The 24,409-nt window shown below is 47.4% G+C and overlaps 1 protein-coding gene across 1 annotated transcript in view; it reads right to left on the bottom strand.

Moving 5' to 3' along the window:
• The window catches only part of CATSPERT (catsper channel auxiliary subunit tau), a 44,570-nt gene extending 21,160 nt beyond the window's left edge, over positions 1-23,410 (bottom strand). Inside the window, exons 1-5 of the mRNA XM_032799504.2 lie at positions 23,343-23,410; positions 6,847-6,938; positions 5,253-5,393; positions 4,426-4,540; positions 1,074-1,152 (exon numbers count right to left, since the gene is read on the bottom strand). Of these exons, the coding sequence (XP_032655395.2) occupies positions 1,074-1,152; positions 4,426-4,540; positions 5,253-5,393; positions 6,847-6,938; positions 23,343-23,384 (469 nt within the window). The 5' untranslated portion in view covers positions 23,385-23,410. The remainder of the gene's footprint in view (positions 1-1,073; positions 1,153-4,425; positions 4,541-5,252; positions 5,394-6,846; positions 6,939-23,342) is intronic.
• Between the last annotated feature and the right edge of the window lie 999 nt (positions 23,411-24,409).

Below are 24,409 nucleotides of genomic sequence, written 5' to 3'. Positions count from 1 at the left end.
GTAAGAATCCAGAAGCCAGTAGGAGTATTATATTTTTCTTTTCTCTGCTAGGGGCTTTTTAGCAGAGAAAAAGGGTTTGGTTTTTAAAGGAGCCAGAGAGAAATTTTTTTTTCTGTTCTCTCCTGCTCAGTTTGGTTTGCATTTTAAGTAAGGAACCATTAAGGTTTTGCTCAGTTTGGCTTGCATTTTTAGCAAGGAGTCATTAAGGTGACAAAAGGGTCTTTCGTTAAACAATAGCACTCCCATTGGGAGTCAAGTAACCCCAGCAAAACACACACAGGTAAATAAAGTGGCTTTTGTTTTGTTTAATTTACATATCAAAGCTTAGCTAGGAAAACTTAAACAAAGGGGCACGGTTGCTGGCCCCTGGTAATAATTGACAAAACATCAGTCTTATTCACAAAAGGCTGACTTATTCCAATCCTTTGATTTACTTTTTTATGCTGAACATACTGGATATTTGCCAACATGAGAAGTATAGTCTCCTGTCTCTGTATGTAATTTTACTGTGTACTGCTTTATAATAACTGAAAACACAGACCATGGTAGATTTTTGCTTTGGTCAAATCTCATATGTAATAACATGTCCAGTACAGTTCATAAAACTCAATGTAACAGCTCACAATAGGTCATCTACAACACCTGGTTACTGATAACTCATATGCATAACTTCCCAATATTCACACAAATTCTAGCAAGTCATCCATTGACTAATCATTACCATAACAAATAGCCTGTCACAAACCTTAAAATTCACCTCACAGGTTTGCATGGCAGTATCTCTAAAACACATGGCATCTCCCCAAATTATAAGGAAAAACAACTTAGAACTGAACTAAGACCAAAATTTGGAGCACATATTTTGACTCTGACTAGGACTATTTCCCTTCTATAATACGGCCTCTTTAGTTATTTTATTCACAATTGTTTATATATACACCAACTACATTTAAAATTGTGAGCAAAGAGAATTATATATTTTGCATCGCTAAGACTCTTAAAAATCATAGTTTTTGGCACTGTCCTTGCCACTTGCCGTTTTTTAAAATATGAAATACTAATGTTCTCCAAACCTGATGTGTCAAAACAGCTTCCGATTCCTTCCTCGGTAGCTTGTTGTATCTTTCCAACCATTTCCTTGAAGCGAGATGTCTAAAACCCAAAAAAGGTGAAAAGTGGAAGGTTATTTGTCAGTATCATATCTGAATTTCTCCTCCTGAGTTATCTTCATTACAGAGTCACACTTTTTGATGTGCAAATTCTCAGAGTGCCACTTTGTGAACTTTAGTAGAGACATTTTAAATCTTTCAAGTAAGCTCAAACTGTAGCTCTGTATATTGTAGTAACAAACGGTCTCTTTCTAGATTTATTAACAACTTTTCTTTTCATCAGCTCATTCTGTCAAACATAAACCAAACACACAAAAGGAAGTTTCTCTTCTTGCTAAGTGAAGTTCAAGAAGGGAAAGCAAACTACTGAAATTAGTGCAGATGGCAGTTACTTTTGTTTTGTATGCACAATTATTTTAATAATGATAAATAATAATAATATAACTCCCTGTCAAAAGTTAATTTAGAATGTTGTTAAGGTTGAGGGTACATTTCAGTAATCTAGAATAAATACATTATATGGATTATTACATACTGGCCCAGTATTGCTCTGTATGGTCATTAGTCACTTGTAAGTGGACCCAACTGCGGGGTTACTATCACTTGCTTCTAAGTCAATTGGGTCTGGACACGTTCACTGTTTCTAGCTCTGGGGCCTTAGAACACATCTATAGGCTCATATCACTTAGAATCATAGAATATCAGGGTTGGAAGGGACCTCAGGAGGTCATCTAGTCCACCCTTGCTCAGAGCAGGACCTAATCCCCAGCTAAATCATCCCAGCCAGGGCTTTATCAAGATTGACCTTAAAAACTCTAAGGAAGGAGATTCTACCACATCCCTGGGTAACCCATTCCAGTGCTTCACCACCTTCCTAGTAAAAAAGTTTTTCCTAATATCCCACCTAAACCTCCCTCACTGTAATTTGAGACCATTACTCCTTGTTCTATCATCTGTACCACTGAGAACAGTCTAGATCCATCCTCTTTGGAACCCCTTTCAGGTAGTTGAATGCAGCTATCAAATCTTCCCTCATTCTTCTCTTCTGCAGACTAAACAATCCCAGTTCCCTCAGCCTCTCCTCATAAGTCATATGCTCCAGCCCTCTAATAATTTTTGTTGCCCTCCGCTGGACTCTTTCCAATTTTTTCACATCCTTCTTGTAGTGTGGGGCCCAAAACTGGACACAGTACTCCAGATGAGGCCTCACCAATGCTGAATAGGGTGGAATGATCACGTCCCTTGATCTGCTGGCAATGCTCCTACTTATACAGCTCAAAATGCCATTAGCCTTCTTGGGAACAAGGGCACATTGTTGACTCATATCCAGCTTCTCATCCACCGCAAGCCCTAGGTCCTTTTCTGCAGAACTGCTGCCTAGCCACTTGGTCCCTAGTCTGAAGCAGTGCATGGGATTCTTCCTTCCTAAGTGCAGGACTCTGCACTTGTCCTTGTTGAACCTCATTAGATTTCTTTTGGCCCAATCCTCTAATTTGTCTATCCCTATCCTCCAGCGTATCTACCACTCCTCCCAGTTTAGTGTCATCTTGCTGAGGGTGCAAACTTGCTGAGGGTGCAATCCACACCATTCTCCAGATCATTAAGGAAGATATTGAAGAAAACCAGCCCCAGGACTGACCCTTGGGGCACTCCGCTTGATACCAGCTGCCAACTTGACATGGAGCCATTGAGCACTACCCATTGAGCCCGACGATCTAGCCAGCTTTCTATCCACCTTATAGACCATTCATCCAGCCCATACTTCTTTAACTTGCTGGCAAGAATACTGTGGCAGACTTGTCTGATGCTCATCCACTGAAATTGGGGCACCACCACCCCAGACTTCCAAACCAGAGTCTCCCAGAAATGGAAGATCTTCCAGGAACTCCCAGTCACTTATACATGTTCGCCCAGAGTTCCACATAGGCTGTGGGCACTCTGGGGCTTCTAGTTTATCCGATCTGGGACAATGAGGCAGGAAAGCAAGGAACACAGGTTTTGCAAAAGAATTTCTTCACCAACAAGATTTTACTGTTAAAGTACTCGAGAAAGATATAGATCTCTAAAAACAACAGAAGTTCTGAGATGCATCCTCCCCATTTCTCATCTCCAAAGTTTGTCAGTGTTTCTAGCTAGGCAAAGTACATCTTGCATGTCCATATATATCAGTGGTCCCCAAACTGTGGGACATGCCCCCCAGGGGGGCATGAAGGAATGTTTGGGAGGGACAGGGCCTGGGCCAGCTCTTACGGGGGGTTGGGAGGGAGCGCCACCAAGCCCTGCTCCACCACCATCTCTGCTATGGCTATGGCTCCTGGCTGCGGCTCCACTCCCACTCCCGCTTCTGCCCCCAGCCTCAGCCCTGGCTGTGGCTCCATTCCCAGCCCTAGTCCTGCCCCCAACTGAGGCCACAGCCTCGGTCTCCTTACCCCCGTCCATGCGCCCCCCCCCACCGCACCCCCAAGCCGCGGCCCTACTCCTGGGGGGAAGGGAGGAGGCCCAGATAGGCTAAGCGGGAGGCATGACAGTGAAAAGCTTGGGACCACTGTTACATGTGGTGATAATTGGCTCTCATGCACAGAGCATAACCCTGCACTTAAGTATGATCTCTCCCTGAGCTATGTGCTTAAACCAAGAGCTACAGACTGCCCCCAGTAATCATACTTGCCCCATCCCCCATGTGGGTGTTTCTGTAGAAGGCCCATTGTTCCAGGGGATGAGCTAGCAGTTGAGAATCATTAAAAATCCCAAAATGCAATCTTAATAGCGCCTGGTGACAGTCCTTTAAAGAGATTTGAAACACTTTGCAGGGCAAGGCAATTATGTGAAATTCAGTAAAACAGGCAGATTTTGAGCAAGTTTAGATGTGTTTAACACAATATGAAGTGACGTTCATAACCTGTTTCCCCTCCAACAGTGTGCAGGGAGAAAGAAAGAGAGAGAATGATGTAATTATCCCCAAATCAAGCATTATAAACCCAGGAAATTAAAAGTTAAGATTACATTTAAAAGAAACTCTAAACACTTAAAGTATGGAAATGCTATGTTAGGGCACCCAAACAACCTGTCCTGTTAGCTACTTCAGTGGGTTAAACAGAAAGACTAGCATCAATTCATCTGTTACTAATAAGTGACTTAGAAGGATAGTGTTTGAGAAATACTCGCATGCACTAACATGTTCTCCAATTTGTACTGAGCTTTACATAAATCCAAAATTTAATCAAAATTAGTCTTATTTAATGGAAATGTTTTGCCAATAAGAAAAGCAACAATAATAGAATGTATGCAGAATGCTTTCTACATGCTCTCTAGTTACCATATTCTGCTCTGTTGTCATTTTAGGTCCCCTTTTCATGATGAGTTGGTCTAAATACTCAGCCTTTTCAGGCCATGTTTTCAGACTCCGATATTCCTTTTTCATTTTTTCCAATCTAAAGTGAAGAATCAGTCAAGATGTTTATATCTAAACTTGCAGGGTTGTTCATCAGTGACTACAGTATGTAACTAAGGAAAAGGCCAAACAACTTATTGCATGAACTCACATTTTTTGGCATTTACAGTTGCTGTACAGTTAAAAAACATAAGAACTCTAGATTCAGTACACATATATCATTACAATAGACATTTTCCTCACCAACTCACTTTGTTTTAATGACAGGCCCACCAGAGTAATTTGAAGGGTATTCTTCCACTATGCTGTCAGACAGACAGGTGACAGCAATTGCAACTGAGATGCTCATCAAAGAGGTCATCCTCTTCTCATTCCTATCTGCTCCTCTTCTTTGAATACTTCCATAAATGAATGTACCACATTAGCTTTACTCTGGTTCTTCCTTTATTTATAAGACCAACTCTCTATTTCCTAACAACATCTTTTCTGGGTGAATGTCTGTACTGGTATAATCAAGTCACAGACAGTAAAATTAGCAGATAAAGAGAAAGACTGCATGTGACTGTGCCGCCATCAGTGCAGATTATGAAGCATGACTCTGCACAGCGTGAAGGCAGAACCAGTAAGTACCTACTCATGCCCCCAAATCAAAACTATTATTACTACTTTTTTAAAGAACAATGAGGCTAAGGGCACAAGTTAAATAAGAAGGAATCCATTTTGTCTCCTCTGTACAAAAGTGCATTTCTTGCCTGTTTCGAGGAGGCATTTCTAAACCATCAGAAGACACACCAGATATTGTAGGAATATCCTTCTCAAGAGTCTCTTCTCTCACATTCAGGTCTGGGGATAAGAATGCTCGGTACCCCACGTGTTGTGATGTGGTAATATTACTGCAATAAAACAAACCATTATAAGATCAGTAGTAGAAGAAAACTGTGTAAGGATAATGCACAAAGCATCTTTACAAAACCATAAATAATCTGTGCTACTTCAGGGTCACTGTAATGTCACAGGTAATAAATTAGATGTCTCCCCCCAGGATCTTAGATGTTCAGATTTTATTTTGGAAGGGGAAGAGAAGTCCCTCATCTCATAATGATGACAGATGGTCCAAAGTGATTATTCTTGAATGAAAAAAACAATGCTATAGCTATGGTTAAGAAAGCACGCTGTATAAGTCATTTTTTTCACACACTTTCTGAAAAAATATGACTTTTAGTTTGAAATTTCTCATGCTCTCTCTCAGCTAAGAGAAAAATCATTTTATAATTTTTTATAAAATTCTATTTTGTAAAGATCCATTATCAGACTATAAAAAAGGTATTTTTCTTGCTTCATGATTTTTGTACTCAGAATATACGCCTACAGCAGTGATATCCATGGTCTATTGTGTCACTAGGAACACCAAACAATTCTGATGGCTGTACATTAATTTATTTTTAAATTATGAAACATTTGCCATTTGGCTTTGCATTTTGGAGCCATCCCATCAGCCTGCATTGCCATGGTGACAGTATTATGTCACAAACAGACAAACAGACATGTTGAGATGATTGACAAGTTTCTGGACTAAATGGATGGTTCTGACCATTTTCAACATGTGTTATCATGATACCATGTCTGTGACTCAGTCATGAACCTCTGTTCTACTGCTGATAGTGTAGGGTATGGGGGGGGAGAGAGAGAGAGAGAAGAGCCATAATACCTCTGTAGGAATGGAAGAAGGTTGTCAGGCCCATTCCATAGTTAGAGCTCAGAAAGCACATGTACAACAGATGGGAGCCTTGACCAGTAGCTTTCATACCCAGACACTATGTCTGCAAGGAAGAAGTCAGTGTTCTGCTCACTCTATCTATGAATGAAGTGCCAAACACTAAGGATCAGATCCTGCAACAGAATCTACATGAGCAGACCCTGTGCTTGCATGGAGCCCAACTGACTTCAATGGAGGTAGGGGTACACTTCTGCATATCCTGTTGCAGGATCTGGCCCTTAGCAGGTACTGCATACACAGTTAGTGAGCTCCACTGGCCGTTACTGAAGTGTTATGGTTGCAGAGGTGGGGGAAAGGAGAAAGTCCTGGGGAACTCTCCTTTCCTTTCCTCCTTATCTTCATGCAGAATAGATGAAAGGAAGACAAAGAAGTATGATCCTAAATTCCTCCAGTTTAGGTTGACTATTAGAAAATGTTTTTCCCCAGTAATGCAGAAAGCATGACTGCTGAATTAACAGTACTTACTTGCAATAGTTACATTGTGAAATGTCATATAAACAACACGTGGACAGACACATAGATGCCCATGATATTTTTAAATATCACTAACTAAAATGATTCTTAAGAACCTTTCAGGATCTGTTCTGTCTTCACGTGGTGGAATCCGAACAAACATGGAATGTTTAGTGGTCTTCCGAAGATCTGCATCAGAATGTTTCAGCTACAGAAGGAAAATACTGATATTAAAGTGAGTAATTAGCATTGATATTGTAGACAGTACCACCCAATGGTTTGATGAACTCAGGAAATATTTGAATCCTTCAGTAAAATCAGAGAGACTGAAAAATTTGGGACAACACAAGAAAAAGCTGTACAGTGAGCAAGTGAGGATAAGGTACTGTTTTGCTAATAATTTATCAAAGCCAATTACTGAAACCAATTTGTGGGTTCTTCTTCGATTGCTCATATCCATTCCAGTTAGGTGTGTGCGCCGCGCGTGCACGCTCGTCGGAAGATTTTTACCCTAGCAACTCCGGCGGGCCGTCAGGTCGCCCCCTAGAGTGGCGCCGCCATGGCGCCTGATATATACCCCTGCCGGCCCGTCCGCTCCTCAGTTCCTTCTTACCGCTGTGTCGGTCGTTGGAACTATGGAGCGCGGCATAGCTGTCCTCCACGTCCCTAGCTTCTCCTTGTTCGTTGTTCTACTAGTTATATTTAGTTATAGTTATAGTTAGAGTATAGAATATTAGTTTTATAGTTGTTATTTACTTGTTGTATATAGTTAGCGGGCTTGGGCTCTAGCCCTCCCCCGCACCTGGCGCCAGGCTCATGCCCGGTTCGCCGGGGTTCAAACTGTGTTCGGCCTGCAAAAAGCCGATGCCCACGAGCGATCCTCATGACTCCTGCCTAAAGTGCCTCGGCGAATCGCATATTTCTGAGAAGTGCCGCATTTGCAAGGCCTTTAAGCCAAGGACCAAGAAGGAGAGAGACCAGTGCTTAAAGACTCTCCTCATGGAAACGGCGCTTAACCCTCCATCCTCGGCACCGAGTGCCGACTCCACTCCGGCACCAGACTGCGCCGGGCCCAGGAAAATGCCTCGGCACCGACCTTCCCTGGCACCGGGCCCTGACAAAAGACCTTCGGTGTCCTCCACTCTGGCCAAGCAGATTCGAACGGAGCACCCAGCACCGATTCCTGCCGCAGCACTGATACTAGGGATTCCGTTGACTCTGGGCCCGGGAGGTCCGTCGAGTCCGGTCCCTCACAGCTCCCCGATAAGATCCGGGGTCGAGCTAATGGTCCCATCAACGCCTGAGATGTTCTCCTTGGCTACGGACCTTATAGCATTAACCAAGTCTGCGCTGCCTCAACCCCCGATGCCTCCAGTGCGGGTTCTACAATCTAAGGGCAAGCCAGTGGCCATGCGAGCGCCGTCTTTGGATTCGCCGAGTCGGCACTGATCCCCATCGTGGTCCCGACACCGTTCCCAGTCCCGTGGGAGATCTCGATCAAGGCGCCGCTCGCAGCCCCGGCACCGCTCACCGTGGCGGTACCGGTTGTACTTGCGGTGCAGGTCCTCCTCACGCCGGTCCCGATACTCCCGGCACCGCTCCGGCTCGAGCCATCGCTACCGGCACCGAGATTCGAGAAGCCACTCCCACCGTCGGTGTTCCAGATCCAGGTTGACCTCCCGGCACCGAGCTGGTGGCAGGTCCCGGTCTCAATCGCGGTGCCGTTATGATTCCCGGCACCGATCTCCAGCACTGAGAAAGTCTCTGTCATCCGGAGCGAGGGACCCATATCAGTCCCGTTCGGCTCCTCCCTGGCCGTCCCGCCAGCCGTCGGTCTCCTCACAAGCAGACAGCGCGTACGCCCTGGACACCGACAGGCCTGCTGCTCTATTCCATGAACCCCTACCTCAGGAACATGGACCGCAGCAGTGGGGATTCTGGACTCCCTGGGCGTACCACCAAGCTCAGGGCCCTCAACAGATTCCCCCGCGTTCAACTGTCTCTGAACACAGGGCTCCAGAGGCCACATCTTCCAGTCCTCCCCCTTCCCCTACAGAGGAGAGGTTGTCTCAGCCTCAGGACCCTGAACTCCCTCCAGAGTCGGACGCAGTGCTCCAGGCAGAGCCTCCTGCAGATCCACTCCTGCCGGGTCTCTCCTTATCATCCTCCCCAGATGAAGCAGTGGCTGGAACAACATCCACCAGCCCCCCTCCGCTTGACCTCAGGGCACATCAGGACCTCCTGAGGTGCGTGGCGCAGAACATGAGCTTACAGTTTGAGGAGGTCTCAGAAATTGAGGATCCGGTAGTGAGCATACTGTCTGCCGACGCACCCACTCGAGTCGCCCTTCCTTTCATCCGGACCATTCAGGCCAATGCCACGACCATTTGGCAGTCTCCGGCGTCCGTTCCCCCCGCTGCACGCGGAGTGGAACGCAAGTACATGGTGCCCTCGAAGGTCTACGAATATCTATATGTCCATCCGCCCCCGTGTTCCCTCGTCGTCCAACCCGTAAATGAGAGGGAACGCCATGGTGAGCAGGCCCCGGCCCCAAAGTCTAAGGAAGCGAGGCGCATGAACCTGCTCGGCCGAAAGGTCTATTCTGCAGGTGCCTTCCAGCTTCGGGTATCCAATCAACAGGCTCTCCTTAGCCGCTACACGTACAACACCTGGGCGGCGGCAGACAAATTCAAGGAGCTGCTTCCGCAAGATGCGCGTCAGGAATTCTCTGCGATCCTTGAGGAGGGCAAGAAGGTCGCGAGAACTTCCTTGCAGGCATCTTTGGACGCCACAGATTCGGCCGCCAGGACTCTAGCCTCTGGCGTTACCATGCGCTGCATTTCCTGGCTCCAGGTCTCTGGCCTTCCTCCGGAGCTCCAGCATACCATCCAGGATCTCCCGTTTGAGGGCCAGGGCCTGTTCTCGGACAAAACTGACCCTAGACTGCAAAGCCTAAAAGACAATAGGGTCATTATGCGTTCACTGGGGATGCATATGCCCGTCACCCAGCGCAGACCCTTCCGGCCTCAGCAACAACACTGGCCCTACCCCCAACCCAGGCAGAGGCAAGACTTCGCCAGACGGCGAAATAGAAATGGCCGACGTAGACAATCGGGCAACCAAGGAGGACAAAACCAGAGCTTCTCCAAGCCTTCCTCCGGCCCGAAACCTTCGTTTTGAAGGTGTGCCCGAGGGCGCTGTATAGTTTCTCTCACAGATCCGTCCCCTCCCTTTTCCAACCGTCTTTCGTTTTTCCTCCCTGCGTGGTCCCGACTAACATCGGACCGAGAGGTCTTATGCACTTTGGAACTTGGATATCATCTGCAATTTGTTTCAAATCTGCCCTCCCCTCCTCCTCCCTCGTCCCTCTTCAGGGACCCCTCTCACGAGCAACTCCTCCTCCAGGAGGTGCAAATGCTCCTCGTCAAAGGAGCCATAGAGGAGGTTCCAGAGAGCGAGCGGGGCAAGGGGTTTTATTCCCGCTATTTTCTGATCCCCAAAGCCAAGGGAGGCCTCAGGCCTATCCTCGACCTGTGGGAGCTCAACAGATACCTGGTAAAGTTGAAGTTCCGTATGGTATCCTTGGGGATCATTATCCCATCCCTGGATCCTGGAGACTGGTACGCCGCCCTCAACATGCAAGACGCCTACTTCCATATAGCCATCTTCCCACCCCACAGGAGGTTCCTTCGGTTCGTCGTAAACAACCGTCACTATCAATTCGCGGTCCTCCTGTTCGGCCTCTCTACAGCCCCGCAAGTGTTCACCAAGTGTATGGCTGTAGTCGTCGCCCACCTTCACCGCAGTCGCATACATGTATTTCCATACCTTGACGACTGGCTGATCCGGGGATCCTCAGAGACACAAGTCCTCAGCCACGTCCACATGGTCAAGCAACTTTTTGTGAGCCTAGGCCTAATGCTCAATGTCGAAAAGTCAACACTAATCCCCACTCAGAGTATAGAGTTTATCGGCGCCATTCTGGACTCCACCCTGGCCAGAGCCATTCTTCCTCCATCGAGATTCCAAACCTTGACGGCCATCATATGATGGCTGCAGGCAGCGCCCTTGACCTCAATACGCACTTGCCTGACTCTCTTGGGCCACATGGCGGCCTGCACGTTTGTCATGGGATACGCTCGGCTCCTCCTGAGGCCCCTCCAGTCCTGGCTCATTGCTCAGTACTGTCCAGCCAGGCGTTCTTTGGACACGGTTGTCACCATTCCCCAGGACGTCTTAGGCTTCCTGCAGTGGTGGCTGGATCAGTCCGTGGTGTGCGCGGGGCTCCCGTTCCATCCGCCCCAGCCCTTGGTGTCCCTGACAATGGATGCCTCAGACCTGGGATGGGGGGCCCATCTCGGTACCCTGCGGACCCAGGGCCGGCGGTCACCTCGCGAGCTAGCCCTCCACATCAACGTACGGGAATTGAGGGTGGTCCGCCTTGCTTGTCAAACGTTCCGTCAACAACTTCAAGGTCGCTGTGTTTCGGTATTCACCGACAACACAACGACCATGTATTATATACACAAGCAGGGCGGCACGAGGTCTTCTCCCCTGTGTCAGGAGGCCTTGAGGCTCTGGGACTTCTGCCTAGCCCACTCCATTCACCTCATCGCGTCCTTTCTCCCGGGGGTTCGGAACAATCTGGCGGATCATCTGAGCAGATCCTTCCTTTCCCACGAGTGGAGTCCTTCCGCCGGAGCGCTCTCTTCGCTTCTCCGGAGGTGGGACTGGTCCCGGATGGACCTCTTCGCGCACCTGCGGAAACAGAAATGCCAGCTGTTCTGCTCCGTTCAGTCCGAACCGGGCTCGGTGGCGGACGCTTTCCTTATCCTTGGAGATGCACTGTTCTACGCATTCCCACACTTCCGCTGTCCACAAGGTCTTCTGAAGGTGCGCAGGGACAGGGGCCCGCTCATTCATTGATAGCTCGCAGCGTGCCCCGACAGCATTGGTTCTCCATGTTGCTGGACCTGTCGTGCGACCGCTCCCCCTGCTCTTCACCTGGACCTGCTCTCAAGGACCAGGCAGGGCTCCCGTCACCCGACCTTCAGTTGCTAAACACCTCACGGCCGTGGCTCTGAGTGGCTGACCTGGTCGGAAATGCTTGCTTTACCCCATGCGGACAGGTGCTCTAGGAAGACGGAAGCCTTTCCACTAGCAGCAACGTATTCGGCCAAGTTGAAGCGTCTTTCACGTGCGGTGTGCGGATCCGAACTTCTTTCCACGAAGTCTCCATCGTCTAATATCTTGACTACTCTGGTCCCAAGCCAACAACAGGGCTGGTGGTGTCATCTCTAAGGGTCTACTTGGCGGCATTTCACTTCCACCCAGGAGGGGATGGCGACTCGCTACGGTTTTCTCACCCAATGGGACTATAGGTTCCTAAGGTGTCTGGAGCGTCTTTACCCACAGATTCGCCGCCTGCCGCAACCTGGAGCCTGAACTGGTTGCTGGCCAGACTCATGTTCCCTCCTTCGAACCATATGCAATTTGCTCCCTTTCTATCTCTCCTGGAAGACTGCTTTCCTGTGTGCCCTATCACCTCCGCATGACGGGTGGCCGGAGCTCCGGCCCTCAACGGGTGGATCCCCCGTAGTACGGTTTTCCACAGGAGACAAAAGTACAGCTTGGAGACGTCACCTTGCTTTCTCCCCAGGTGGTCTCGCCTTTACACGTCAACCAGAGATCTTACCCTACCTGATCTTCTTCCGACCCACATTCCGTCTTCGGCAGGGAGCACCAGTACACCATTGGACGCCTAGGGCAACATCGCCTTTTATATAGAGCGAACGAAGCCGTTCCCAAACCCCAACTCTTTGTTGTGGTAGCTGAACGTGTTAAGGGGTTGCCCGTCTCATTCTCAGAGGATCTCCTCGTGAGTGACGGTCTGCATCCGGGCCTGTGTATGACTGTTGGCACCAGGCCCCGCTGGGCACGTGACTGTGCACTCTCCAAGAGGCTTCAAGCCTCATCGGCGGGCTTTTCTTGCCAGCACGTGCCCATTCCAGGGAATCTGTCGGCAGCGACCTCGTTCCCCGCTCCAATACCTTCACTTCCTCTATGCCCTGTCCAGCAGGCCAGAGATACGCAGCCTCGGCCTGTCATGATCGTGCTTCACGCTGATGATCTCACTCCGACCACCGCCCATAGGTAACAGCGCTTGGGAACTTTCATTACCTAATGGAATGGATATGAGAGCAATCTCGAAGAGAAGATGTTACTCCTTTGTAACTGTTGTTCTTCAAGATGTGTTGCTCATATCCATTCCACACCCGCCCTCCTTCCCGTCGGAGTAGCCGGCAAGAAGGAACTGAGGAGCAGACGGGCAGGCAGAGTATATTCAATGCGCCATGCGGGGCACCACCTGAGGTGGGTGACTCTGCCGGCCCGCCGGAGTTGCTTAGGTTAAAAATCTTCGAACGAGCGTGCACGGACGGCGCGCACAACTATGGATTGGATATGAGCAACACATCTTCGAAGAACACAGTTACAGAGTTGAGTACCTTCTTTTCCATTAGTACTAGAACTCGAGATAATTTTGTACAACGCAACTCACATGGTTCCTATTATATGAAGGATGCTAGTTCCTCCATTAATTAGAGGGCTAAAGTTAGTTTCTCTATTAGAAGACTGATTTTCAAAAACCAAACCTTTATCTCGACTAAACCACACGACACCTATTTGAAATTTCTTAGTGCCCAGACATCCCATCTACGGATAGAAAACTTTTGAGGAAAGTTTGGGACAAATCACACAAAGGCATATTACAGACAATTGGGTATAATAAAACTTCTAGTCATCAAATCTCGTTTTTCCTAAATGTCTTTTTGGTTATCTTGGCCTTTTCATACGTAGGGAAAAAAATTAATGAGTCAAGCTTCACTCTTTAAAGAGTTCCTGAAGTTAGAAGTCCAATAAGACCAGATGGCTTCACCAAGAGTTCTGAAAGAACTTCAAGATGTGAAGTTGCGGAACCTATTAACTAAGGTTTGTAATCTGTCCTTAAAATCCGACTTCTGTATCCAATGACTGAGTTAGCTTAATGTAACACCAATATTAAAAGGGTCTAGAGGGGGACCCAGCAATTACGACCGGAAGTTCTAACGTCGGGCAAATTATCGAAACAATAGTGTAAGAATCAAAATTGTCAGACACATAGAAAAAAAAAACAGTTGAATAATAGTCAACATGACTTCTGTAAGGGAAATCGTGTCTTATCTAATCTATTAGAGTCTTTGGAGGGGTCAACAAACATGTGGACAAGGGGGATCCAGTGGACGTAGTGTACTTGGATTTCAGCAGAAAGCTCTTTCACAAGGTCCCTCATCAAAGCTCTTACGTAAATTAAGCTGTCATGGGATAAAGGGAAGGGTCCTTTCATGGACTGAGAACTGGTTAAAGAGGGGAAACAAAGGTAGGAATTAATGGTAAATTCTCAGAATGGAGAGGTGATGCCATTTTAGATTTGGTTTTGGTGAGTGTGAGGAGCCTTATAGAAGAAATGGTTGTAGCGGACAACTTTGGTTCGAGTGATCATGAGCTAATTCAGTTCAAACTAGATGGAAGAATAAACAAAAATAGATCTGGGGCTAGGGTTTTTTATTTCAAAAGGGCTAACTTTAAAGAATTAAGGAAATTAGTTAGGGAAGTGGATTTGACATTGTTACATTGCTGATCAATTAGAGAACATGCTTGTTTAAAGTTGCACAATGCTTCCTTATAACATTGTTTGGCAGCTGCCTGCTTTGTCCATTGCTTTCAGAAAGAGCAGCCCATTGCAGCTAGCTGGTGGGGGCCTGGAACCAAGGTGGGCCAGCAGCCCCCCTATCAGCTCTCTGTTCCCCTAAGCTCCCTGTGCGGCAGCCGCCCAGCAGGCTATCAATTGCCAGGCAATTCAGATGCCCTTCCCCTCACTGCCATGTGCTGCTCCTTCCCTCTGCCTTGGAGCTGCTCCTAGGAGCCTTCTGCTTGCTGTGCAGGGGCGGTAGGGGGAAGAAAAAGTGTGCTAATATCAGGATGTCCCCCTCCTCCCTGCTCCTGCCCCTCACTTATCCCATCTCCATAGACTCAGGACGGAAGGAGCTTGCTGACAATAGCTTCTGTCTCAACTTGCTGACCTACTTAAAATGGCAATGTACTTAGAGAGAGGTCAGCGCAGTGGTGAGCTGGAGCTGGTTCACACCAGTTCGCAGGAACCGGTTGTTAAATTTAGAAGTCCTTTTAGAACCGGTTCTTCCAGGACAACCGGTTCTATAATGGTTTTATTTAACAAAAGCTCTGGCACTCTGCCCCGGCCCCAGCTCACTTCCCAATCCTCTCCTGAATGCTCTGCCCCCCTTCTCCTCCTCCTCCCCTGCTTCCCACAAATCAGATGTTCGCAGGAAGCCTGAAACAAGCAAAGGGCAGGTACGCTGGGCCGCAGGGGGAGGGGAGGTGTGGCCGGCTTAGCAGCTCCCTCCAGCCTGGCACCCCCGGCCGAGCACCCCCAGCCCCAGCCGAGTGCCCCTGGCTCTGGCCCCGTGGCTACCTCTGGCCTGGCTCCTGGTCCAGGCCGAGTGCCCCTAGCCCCGTCCTGTCCAGCCCCAGTAGAGCGCCCCCAGCTTCCGCCCCACGGCTTTGTTTTGGCCCCCGCAGTGCGGGAGCTGGTCCCGGCTCCCTGGCTCCAGCCCGGCCCCTGCGGTGCTGGTGCTGGTTCCCAGGCCCCCTAGCTCCGGCCAGCCCTGCCCATGTGGTGCTGGTGCTGGTTCCCGGCCCCGTGGCTCCAGCCGGCCCAACCCAGCCCGGCCCCCGCGGCGCCACTGCTGGTTCTCAGCCCCCATGACTCCGGGTGGCCCGGGTCCCGTGGCGCTGATGCTAGTCCCAGCCCAGCGGCTCCTGGCAGCGAGCAGGGAGCGGGTGTTGGAAGAGGGCAGGGGAGTTTGGGGGTCATGGGGAGGTGGATAGAGGTGGGGCGGTCAGAGGGCAAAGAAGAGGGGGATTGAATGGTGGCAAGGGTCCTGGGGGGGCAGTCAGGAAGGAGCAGGGTTGGATGGGGTGGTGGGGGGCAGTCAGGGGCAGAGATTCCAGGGGCGGTCGGGGACAGGGAGAAGGGGTGGTTGGATGGGGCAGGAGTCCCAGGGAGCAATCAGGAATGAGAGGAGGATTGAATGGCGCGGCAGGAGGTAGTCAGGGGACAGGGAAGGGGTGTGGATGGGGCAGGGGTCCTGGGGGGGGCATCAAGGAACGTGGGGGGTTGGATGGGGCATGAGTCCCGGGGGGAGGGCGGCCACAACCCCCTCCTGGGGTGAGGAGGAGGGAACCTGTTGTTAATATTTTGGCAGCTCATTACTGGATCAGCGTACTTAAAGAGGCAATGCGCGTCCTTCTCTCTCTCACACAGGGTGTATGTAACAGTCTCTCTCTGCCATGCTGTCTCCCCTCCCTCCCTTCGTGCTGCCTTGTAGAATGTGAGGCTACATTAACAAGATGTTAACCCTTGAGGGCTCAGCTGAGTGCTAGTTCATCATTTAGCAGTAAGGCATTCCTGGGAAATATCCCACCCTCTTCCACCCTCTGAATCCACCACCTCAACCAAGCTTCACAATCATCATTGCTGTGTATACTATTAATAGCTTGTTTAAAACTTATACTATGTATGTGTGTGTATATGTACACAAAATATAGTCCTTTGTCTGGTGAAAAAAATTTCCCTGGAACCTAACCACCCCCTTACATTAATTCTTATGGAGAAATTGGATTTGCTTAACATTGTTTCACTTAAAGTAGCATTTTTTAGGAACATAACTACAACGTTAACCGAGAAGTTACTGTATGGTTTTCCACAGGAGAGTAACTAAAAGAAACTTGGTGGAATGAGCATAATCAGTGAGGCACAGTATACCACAGTACAAAATATATCAGAAGGACAGAACAGGTCATGCTGGTGGGGAAGTGGCACCATATGTGAAAGAAAGGGTAGAGTCAAATGAAGTAAAAATCTTAAATGAACCAAACCTTACCATAGGATCTCTATGGACAGTAATTCCATGCTTGAATAATAAGCATATAGCAGTAGGCATATACTACCAACCACCTGACAAAGATGGTGATAGCAACTGTGAAATGCTCAGGGAGATTAGAGGCTATAAAAATAAAAAACTCAATCATAATGGGGGATTTCAACTATCCCCATGTTGACTGGATATATGTCACCTCAGGATGGGATGCAGAGACAAAGTTTCTTGGCACTTTAAATTACTGCTTAGAACCCACAAGGGGAGAGGTAATTCTTGATTTAGTCCTAAGTAGAGCAAGGATCTGATCCGAGAGGGGAATATAGACAAACCACTTGGTAATAGGGACAATAATATAATTAAATTATATTCTATATGTCGTGAGGAAAACACCACAGCAGCCCAACATGGTAGCTTTTAATTTAAGAAAAGGGAACTATACAAAAACAGTAAGTTAGTTAAACTTATAAATAAATTGTTCGCCCTCTATAACACTGATAGAGAGTTATATACAGCTGTTTGCCTCTCCAGGTATTAATACATACTCTAGGTTAATTAATAAGTAAAAAGTGATTTTATTAAATACAGAAAGTAGGATTTAAGTGGTTTCAAGTAGTGACAGACAGAACAAAGTGAATTACCAGCAAAATAAAATAAAACATGCAAGTCTAAGCCTAGTACAGTAATAAAACTGAATATAGATAAAATCTCACCCTCAGAGATGTTTCAATAAGTTTCTTTCACAGACTGGACACCTTCCCAATATGGGCACAATTCTTTCCCCTGGTACAGCCCCTGTTCCAGCTCAGGTGGTAGCTAGGGGATTTCTCATGATGGCCACCCCGTTTGTTCTGTTCCACCCACTTATATATTTTTTGCATAAGGCGGGAATCCTTTGTCCCTCTGGGTTCCTACTTCTCATTCTCAGTGGAAAAAGACCAGGTTAAAGATGGATTCCAGTTCAGGTGACATGATCACGTCACTATAAAACTTCATTACGCACTTGCCAGCACACAGGTATACAGGAAGACTCAGAAGTAAAACAGAGCCATCTACAGTCAATTGTCCTGGTTAATGGGAGCCATCAAAATTCCAAACCACCATTATTGGCCCACACTTTGCATAATTACAATAGGCCCTCAGAGTTATATTTCATATTTCTCGTTTCAGATACAAGAGTGATACATTTATACAAATAGGATGACCACACTCAGTAGATTATAAACTTTGTAATGATACCTTACAAGAGGCCTTTTGCATGAATCATATTTTAGTTACATTATATTCACACTCATCCGCATACTTTCATAAAATCTTATAGAGTGCAATGTCACTCTTATGTACTCTCACAGCTATTTTTAACAACTCTGTTGCTATTACCAGGGCTGTAGTGGTTTGTGGAGGAACTGGTTCTGGTTAGCAGGTGACATAGTCAATGCTAGCCAGTATGTATTAATAACTGGCAGTACTCTTCTCTACAGGTGATGATGACATGTACTTCTACCCGCTTGAATGGGACTTCCACCAACAGAAGGGGAAACAATGGGGCCAGTCACACTTGTTAAGAACATAAGAATGGCCATACCAGGTCAGACCAAAGGTCCATCTAGCCCAGTATCTGTCTACTGACAGTGGCCAATGCCAGGTGCCCCAGAGAGAGTGAACCTAACAGGCAATGATCAAGTGAACTCTCTCCTGCCATCCATCTCCATACTCTGACAAACAGAGGCTAGGGACCACCATTTTTACCCATCCTGCGCATAGCCATTTATGGACTTACCAATTGAATTTAATCCAGTTCTCTTTAAACACTGTTTATAGTCCTTAGCCTTCACCTCTTCAGATAGGAGTTCCACAGTTGACTGTGCGCTGCGTTGAAGAACTTCTTTTTGTTTTAACCTGTTGCCTATTAGTTTAATTTTCTAGTTCTTGTATTATGGGAATAAGTAAATAACTTTTTCTTATCCACTTTCTCAACATCACTCTGATTTTATATACTCTATCATATCCCCCTTGTCTCCTCTTTCCAAGCTGAAGAGTCCCAGCCTCTTTAATCTTTCCTCATTATGGGACCCTCTCTAAACTCTAATATTTTAGTTGCTCTTTTTTGAACCTTTTCTAGTGCTAGATATCTTTTTTGAGGAGGAGACCACTCTGTAACCACAGTATTGGGAGTGTGGGCGTACCATGGATTTATATAGTGGCAATATATATTCTCGTCTTATTCTCTATCTCCTTTTTAATGATTCTATCCTGTTTGCTTTTTTGACTGCCTCTACACACTGCATGGACATCTTCAGAGACTATCCACGATTGATTCCAAGATCTTATTCCTGACTCGACTATAGCTAATTAGCCCCCCATCATATTGTGTTGTTGGGGTTATTTTTTTCCAATGTTGCATTACTTTACATCTTTCACATTAATTTCATTTGCCATTTTGTTGCCCAGTCACTTGTTTTGTTGAGATCTTTTTGAAGTTCTTCACAATCTGCTTTGGTCTTAACTATCTTGAGTAGTTTAGTATCACCTGCAACTTTGCACCTCACTGTTTTACCCCTCTTTCTCCAGACCATTTATGAATAAATTGATAGAATTGGTTCCTAGGACTGACCCTTGGGGGAACACACTCAGTTACCCCTCTCCATTCTGAGAATTTACCATTAATTCCTACCCTTTGTTCCCTGTCTTTTAACCAGTTCTCAATCCATGAAAAGACCTTCCCTTTTATCCCATGACAGCTTAACGTTTGGGGACTTCCGGTTGGTGATCAGGACAGGAGACACAATAATCTCTTATCTTCATATGGATTCTGGGCCAAAAGAAACAGGGTAATAGATAGCCGAGAGTATTCTCCTGGCCAAGGTGGCTCACTATTGGTACCTGATGGGCCAATTTGAGTATTTCCTGCCTGAATATATGGGATACAAAGAGTTGGATGTACAGTTCACTATACAGCGTATTCTGTGCTAGGCGACAGAGTAAGTCTCCCCGTAACTCAAAACAAGGCAAGAAAATGACTAATTCAGGTGTCACTACTTCCCCATCTATATGAGCTATGACTCTCCTGAAGGAATCCTCCCTCTGCTGTTTGACTAGCAGGTCAGATGATCCCTACAGCTTCCCCAAATCCACTAGGTCTCGTTCCAGGTTTGGAACTCTAGGAATACTCATTCCAGTGGGAGTCGTCTGACTCACCCAGACAACAACGCTGGTCTCTTTTGCATAGGTTGCATCTCTCACATCTGGCAGCGCATTTCTCATTCCTGATCTGCCAGGCCTTCATTGGGATAGGAAAAAGTCTTTGTCCTTGAAGGGAAAGAGGTCACCCAGAGTCTATTTCACCAGCCATCTCCATTCAGCTTCTCAAGAGCATCTGTAATAGTGTCTGAAAGTGAAGATAATCCCATCTCAACAGGATTGGGTAATACATGCTTAGCCTACGATGAGGTGACCAGTCTGTCCATTTGCTGTTAGACGGACTTTATAGGAGTAGTCCCTCATGTACCCATGGTGACACATTAAGGCTACTGTGCCTTCTGAATGGATTTCATCTTTCCTCAGCAGATCTTCTTTCACTAGGGTTTTTTCACAACCCAAGTCCATTGAAGCTCATAACTCTAGCTTGTCAACATGCATTATGGTTGTCAATTTCAAACCACCTAGCATTTGGTTGAGGCTGGGTAAAGAGAAGCCTGCCTCATAATTAGACTCAAACTGTTGGACAATCTTTCTTGCTATGCCCTTGTTCATACTGGAAACAGATCCTCCTCCCTAGTGAATCCTGTAATGGTGGGTGTGACATTCCTCTCTGGTGTTAACAGGACTGGTGATCTGCTAGGTCACTCCAAACCTTGACTTTGGGAGCCAGCCTTTACCTTGCTCTGCTGTGAGAACACCCACTCCTGGGCTGTTCACGTACAGCCTCTGGATGTAACCTGCTGCTTGGATTGTGCAACCAAATGACACTAGCCAATATCTCTGGTCCCAGACACAACCCTAGGAAGCTCCATCTTGCAGTGTCCAGTTATGCCCACTGGGTTGCTGCAAGCTTATATGAGTTCGTCAATTTAACAAAGAAATTGATATGTACCAGGCTTATCATCTCAATGGAAGTCTCTGACATGCTTCAAACCAAACACATTGCTTCAGGTAGAATACGCAAACAGATTTATTAACTATAAAGACAGATTTTAAGTGGAAGAGAGGAAAAACATGGCAAATGTCTCCCCCTTTTATCATGTCTTCTTCCCTCTTGGCTTCGCCCCCTTCAGAGTCAGGTGAGCATTACCTCATCGCAGTCCCAAACTGACTGAAGGAAGGGGGGTGATTCACTCGAGAGTCCAACAGATCCATTTGTTGCTGCCTAGGCCAGCGTCCTTTGTTCCTGTGAGGCTTGGCTGCGTTTGTCCCATACATGTCCTGATGAGGTGTGAATTGCAGCTGCGCTCTTGGAGAGTTTTCGCCTGGGCTTGCTTTAAGCCAGGAGGATACATTTTCAGCCTCATAACTATATATATGAAATTATAACCTATAACATTACTATAACATCACTGTAACAATGCTCAGTGCATCATGAGCCTTCCAAAGACACCAAACATGACAAACTTTGCATTGGATACCACACAATCATATTATAAGGATGAACATGGGGGTGTAGGGTGTTCCCACAAGGTACAGAATGTCACAGTGGGATAGTCGGAGTCTTGGTCTGGTGCAACCTTTAGAGTCCAGACTGTAAAGGGTGAGGCCAGCCCTGGTCTCAAAATAGCCATCCCCCTACCCCCTTAAGGGCAGCCCTAGTCAAACCGGAGGAGGCAGGCTCTGGCCTGCTGGGTCAGGTTTGTGGGGTATTACCCTCCAAATAGTTCCCTGCTAGCCTCACCACTTCTTCCAGAGAGTCTCTGGTTAGTACCTCTGCACACACCCTTGCACAGCTGTGGAGAAGACCCGGAGAAACTGTTCGAAGATGATCAGTTCAGCTATCTGCTTGCTCATTCTAGCCTCAGGTCTCATCCACTTCCAGCCGACACCTTTGAATTTCTTTGCCAATGCCTGGGGCTGCATGAATGTGATAAATCTCTGCTCTCTGAAATAGCAGCAAGTCTCTTCTCTTAATTGCAGCCAGTCAAATATGGCTGCCTTTACCATAGGTAGTCAAGGGAGGATTGTTGGTTGAAGGCCTGTGGTTCCCTGGTCAAAACAGAAGCTAGGTGGATGATCCAAGTCTAAGCGTCCCAGTGGGTGCAGGTGGTGAGGTGTTCAAAGGGCCTCCAGGTCATCTTCAGGTCCCATCTTGTACAGCATAGGACTGCTCGACCAACTCACTAACTCTGCCGTAGCTCCAGCCAGTGGGGTTGGTGTTGCCCCCATACATTTACCCAGCTGCTGTTGCTGCATGGCTACATATCCAATCTTTGTTGGCTCTGCTGTTGAGCCATGGCCTGGGTGGCAGACCTCCTGTTGTTGTCAATGAGAGACTGTTTGCAGGTCATTTTGCCGCTGCTGGGTCTGTAACAAGTGTAGCGTCAAGGTCTGCATCTATTGTTGCTGCTCCTGGGCCATTGCTTGCTGATCCAAGGCAGCAGCCCACTGCTGGGCTAGCAATCTGAGTGCTTCCTCCATCTTAGGCCTTACTGGGGGCTCAGACACAGTGAAACCCCACTTTTGGTATCATGTATGGGCTGGTGTTCTGCTGTATTAGTGCCCCTTTTGGTCAGATGGAGCACTGCACAGAGTTTGCTCGGTCCAGCAGGACCATGAGTCAGCTCTTCTTGTGAGTCCCTATGGCGGTCCTATTCTGGACGATGAAGGGTATTAATTTCAGTACTTCTGTGGTGCACACGTTTCCCCTTATACTTGGCAGGGACTAGCTAGTATTGGTCCTCGGGGGGCCTGCAAACCCCTTTTGGTTCTTAAGTCTCTGTTGAGGGATGAGTAGTGGAACCCAGTGCCTCCAGATCAGGGCCCTTAAACCAGGCAGGCAGAATCAGTCCTCAACAATTCTTTCTTCTGTACCCTGAGCTCCTTCCTACCTCTTTTGCTTCTGTGAGCTACTTCAGCCTGTGGTTCCAGTCATCCTTTCTCTACTGAGTAGTCCCTGGATGGCTTCTCACCAGTTTGCTGGCAGAACTTTCCTTCTCTAGTCTGCTTGCTGCTCTGGCAGCCACTCTGTCCCTCTGCCTCTCAGCTCTTTTATTCTCACAGTTGTTGTGAGGATGTACCAGTCAGCACTGGCTGGTAGTTGCTGCATTAACCCTTAGACCTCATGCCAGCATGGGATATATACATCCAGTGAAAGTGTACCAAGAGTACAAAAACTCAAGTTATACTGTTATAATTTATTTGCTAGCTAGATGAACACCATATATCATATAGTTTTAAGCATACAACTTTTCTTATCTTCATCTCACTCAAACACCATATCCATGAATTTTGTTCAATCTTTACAAAAGAATTCGACATAAGAATTAATCCAAGTTTGAAAAATATCATCCCCCAAATACAAATTTTTACGGAAGTTATAAATGTCTGAACTTTGGAATGGAATAGCTCTAGTCCAAAATTATAACAGATCAAAAAGAAAGGAAAAAAAAAAAAAAAAAGAAGGTCCTAACCTGGTGCGAGTAGCCATATCCAAAACTTCCATAGCAGAACATAAACTCCACTTCCGCTGTGCAGAAAACCTGAAAATGTAACTTTTTTTCTTTTAAATGTAAGTAATTAACTCTTACAGCAAATACATTTACAAATAAGTTCCACAGTAAACAAGTACAAGTATGGTAAGCAAAGGGAAAAATACATGACATACCCTTTTTATTAACACGTTACTTATTTAATAGGCAATTCCTATTAAGGATAAAAAAATCTTCACAGTTACTTTCCTATCTTCCTCAAGTTGTGTTGCATGTGTACCTTCCACTGTAGGAGTACATGCACCCAATGTACTTGAGTCAGAGACTTGTACTCGTCATGCTTGGGGTGGCAAGCCGCAGGGGGACGGCCTGCCAGTCACTGTGAGGGCAGCAGGCAGGCAGCTTTCGGTGGTGTACCTGCAGGCAGTCTGCCAGTCCTGCGGCTTCGGCAGCAATTCGGTGATGAGAATGCTGATGGACCGGCACCAGCGGACCTCCTGCAAGCACGCCACCGAATTTATGAGCTGGTGAAGCAGAGCGGGTTGGGGCCGGGTCACTCCACTTCCTGCCGCCCCGTGAGTACAAGGCAGGCCCAACCCCATACTCATGGGGCAGCGGTAAGTAGAGCGACCCGGGCCCAGCCTGCTCCACTCTGCTCCCCTGGCTCTCAGCCTTGGGGGATCGGGGGAAACTGCCCCCCAGTACTCACTGGCAGCGTAGCTGGGAGCCGGGGAGCAGAGCAGGCTGGGGCCAGGTCGCTCCACTTACTGACACCAGTGAATGCAAGCCCACCCCCTGTTGCAGTCCTCAGGGGAGTGGGGCAACCCTGGGGCAGAGCAGGGGCAGGAAGAGGCGGGGCAGAGGCAGAGCAAGGGCTGGGGCAAAGTAGGGGTGGGAAGAGGCAGGGCTGGGGTGCAGCATGGGCAGGGGCCGTGGGGAAGAGGCGGAGAGGGCCTACAGCTGCATACTTTGCATATGGGTAAGGCCAGCCCTGGTCATTTGACGCCCTTATTTGAAGGCTTGCAGTGGCATAAACCTTTCTACTATAC

This window comes from Chelonoidis abingdonii, chromosome 10, assembly GCF_003597395.2.
Source record: "Chelonoidis abingdonii isolate Lonesome George chromosome 10, CheloAbing_2.0, whole genome shotgun sequence".
NCBI lineage: Eukaryota > Metazoa > Chordata > Testudines > Testudinidae > Chelonoidis > Chelonoidis abingdonii.
This window is presented reverse-complemented; position numbering and strand designations above follow the sequence as displayed.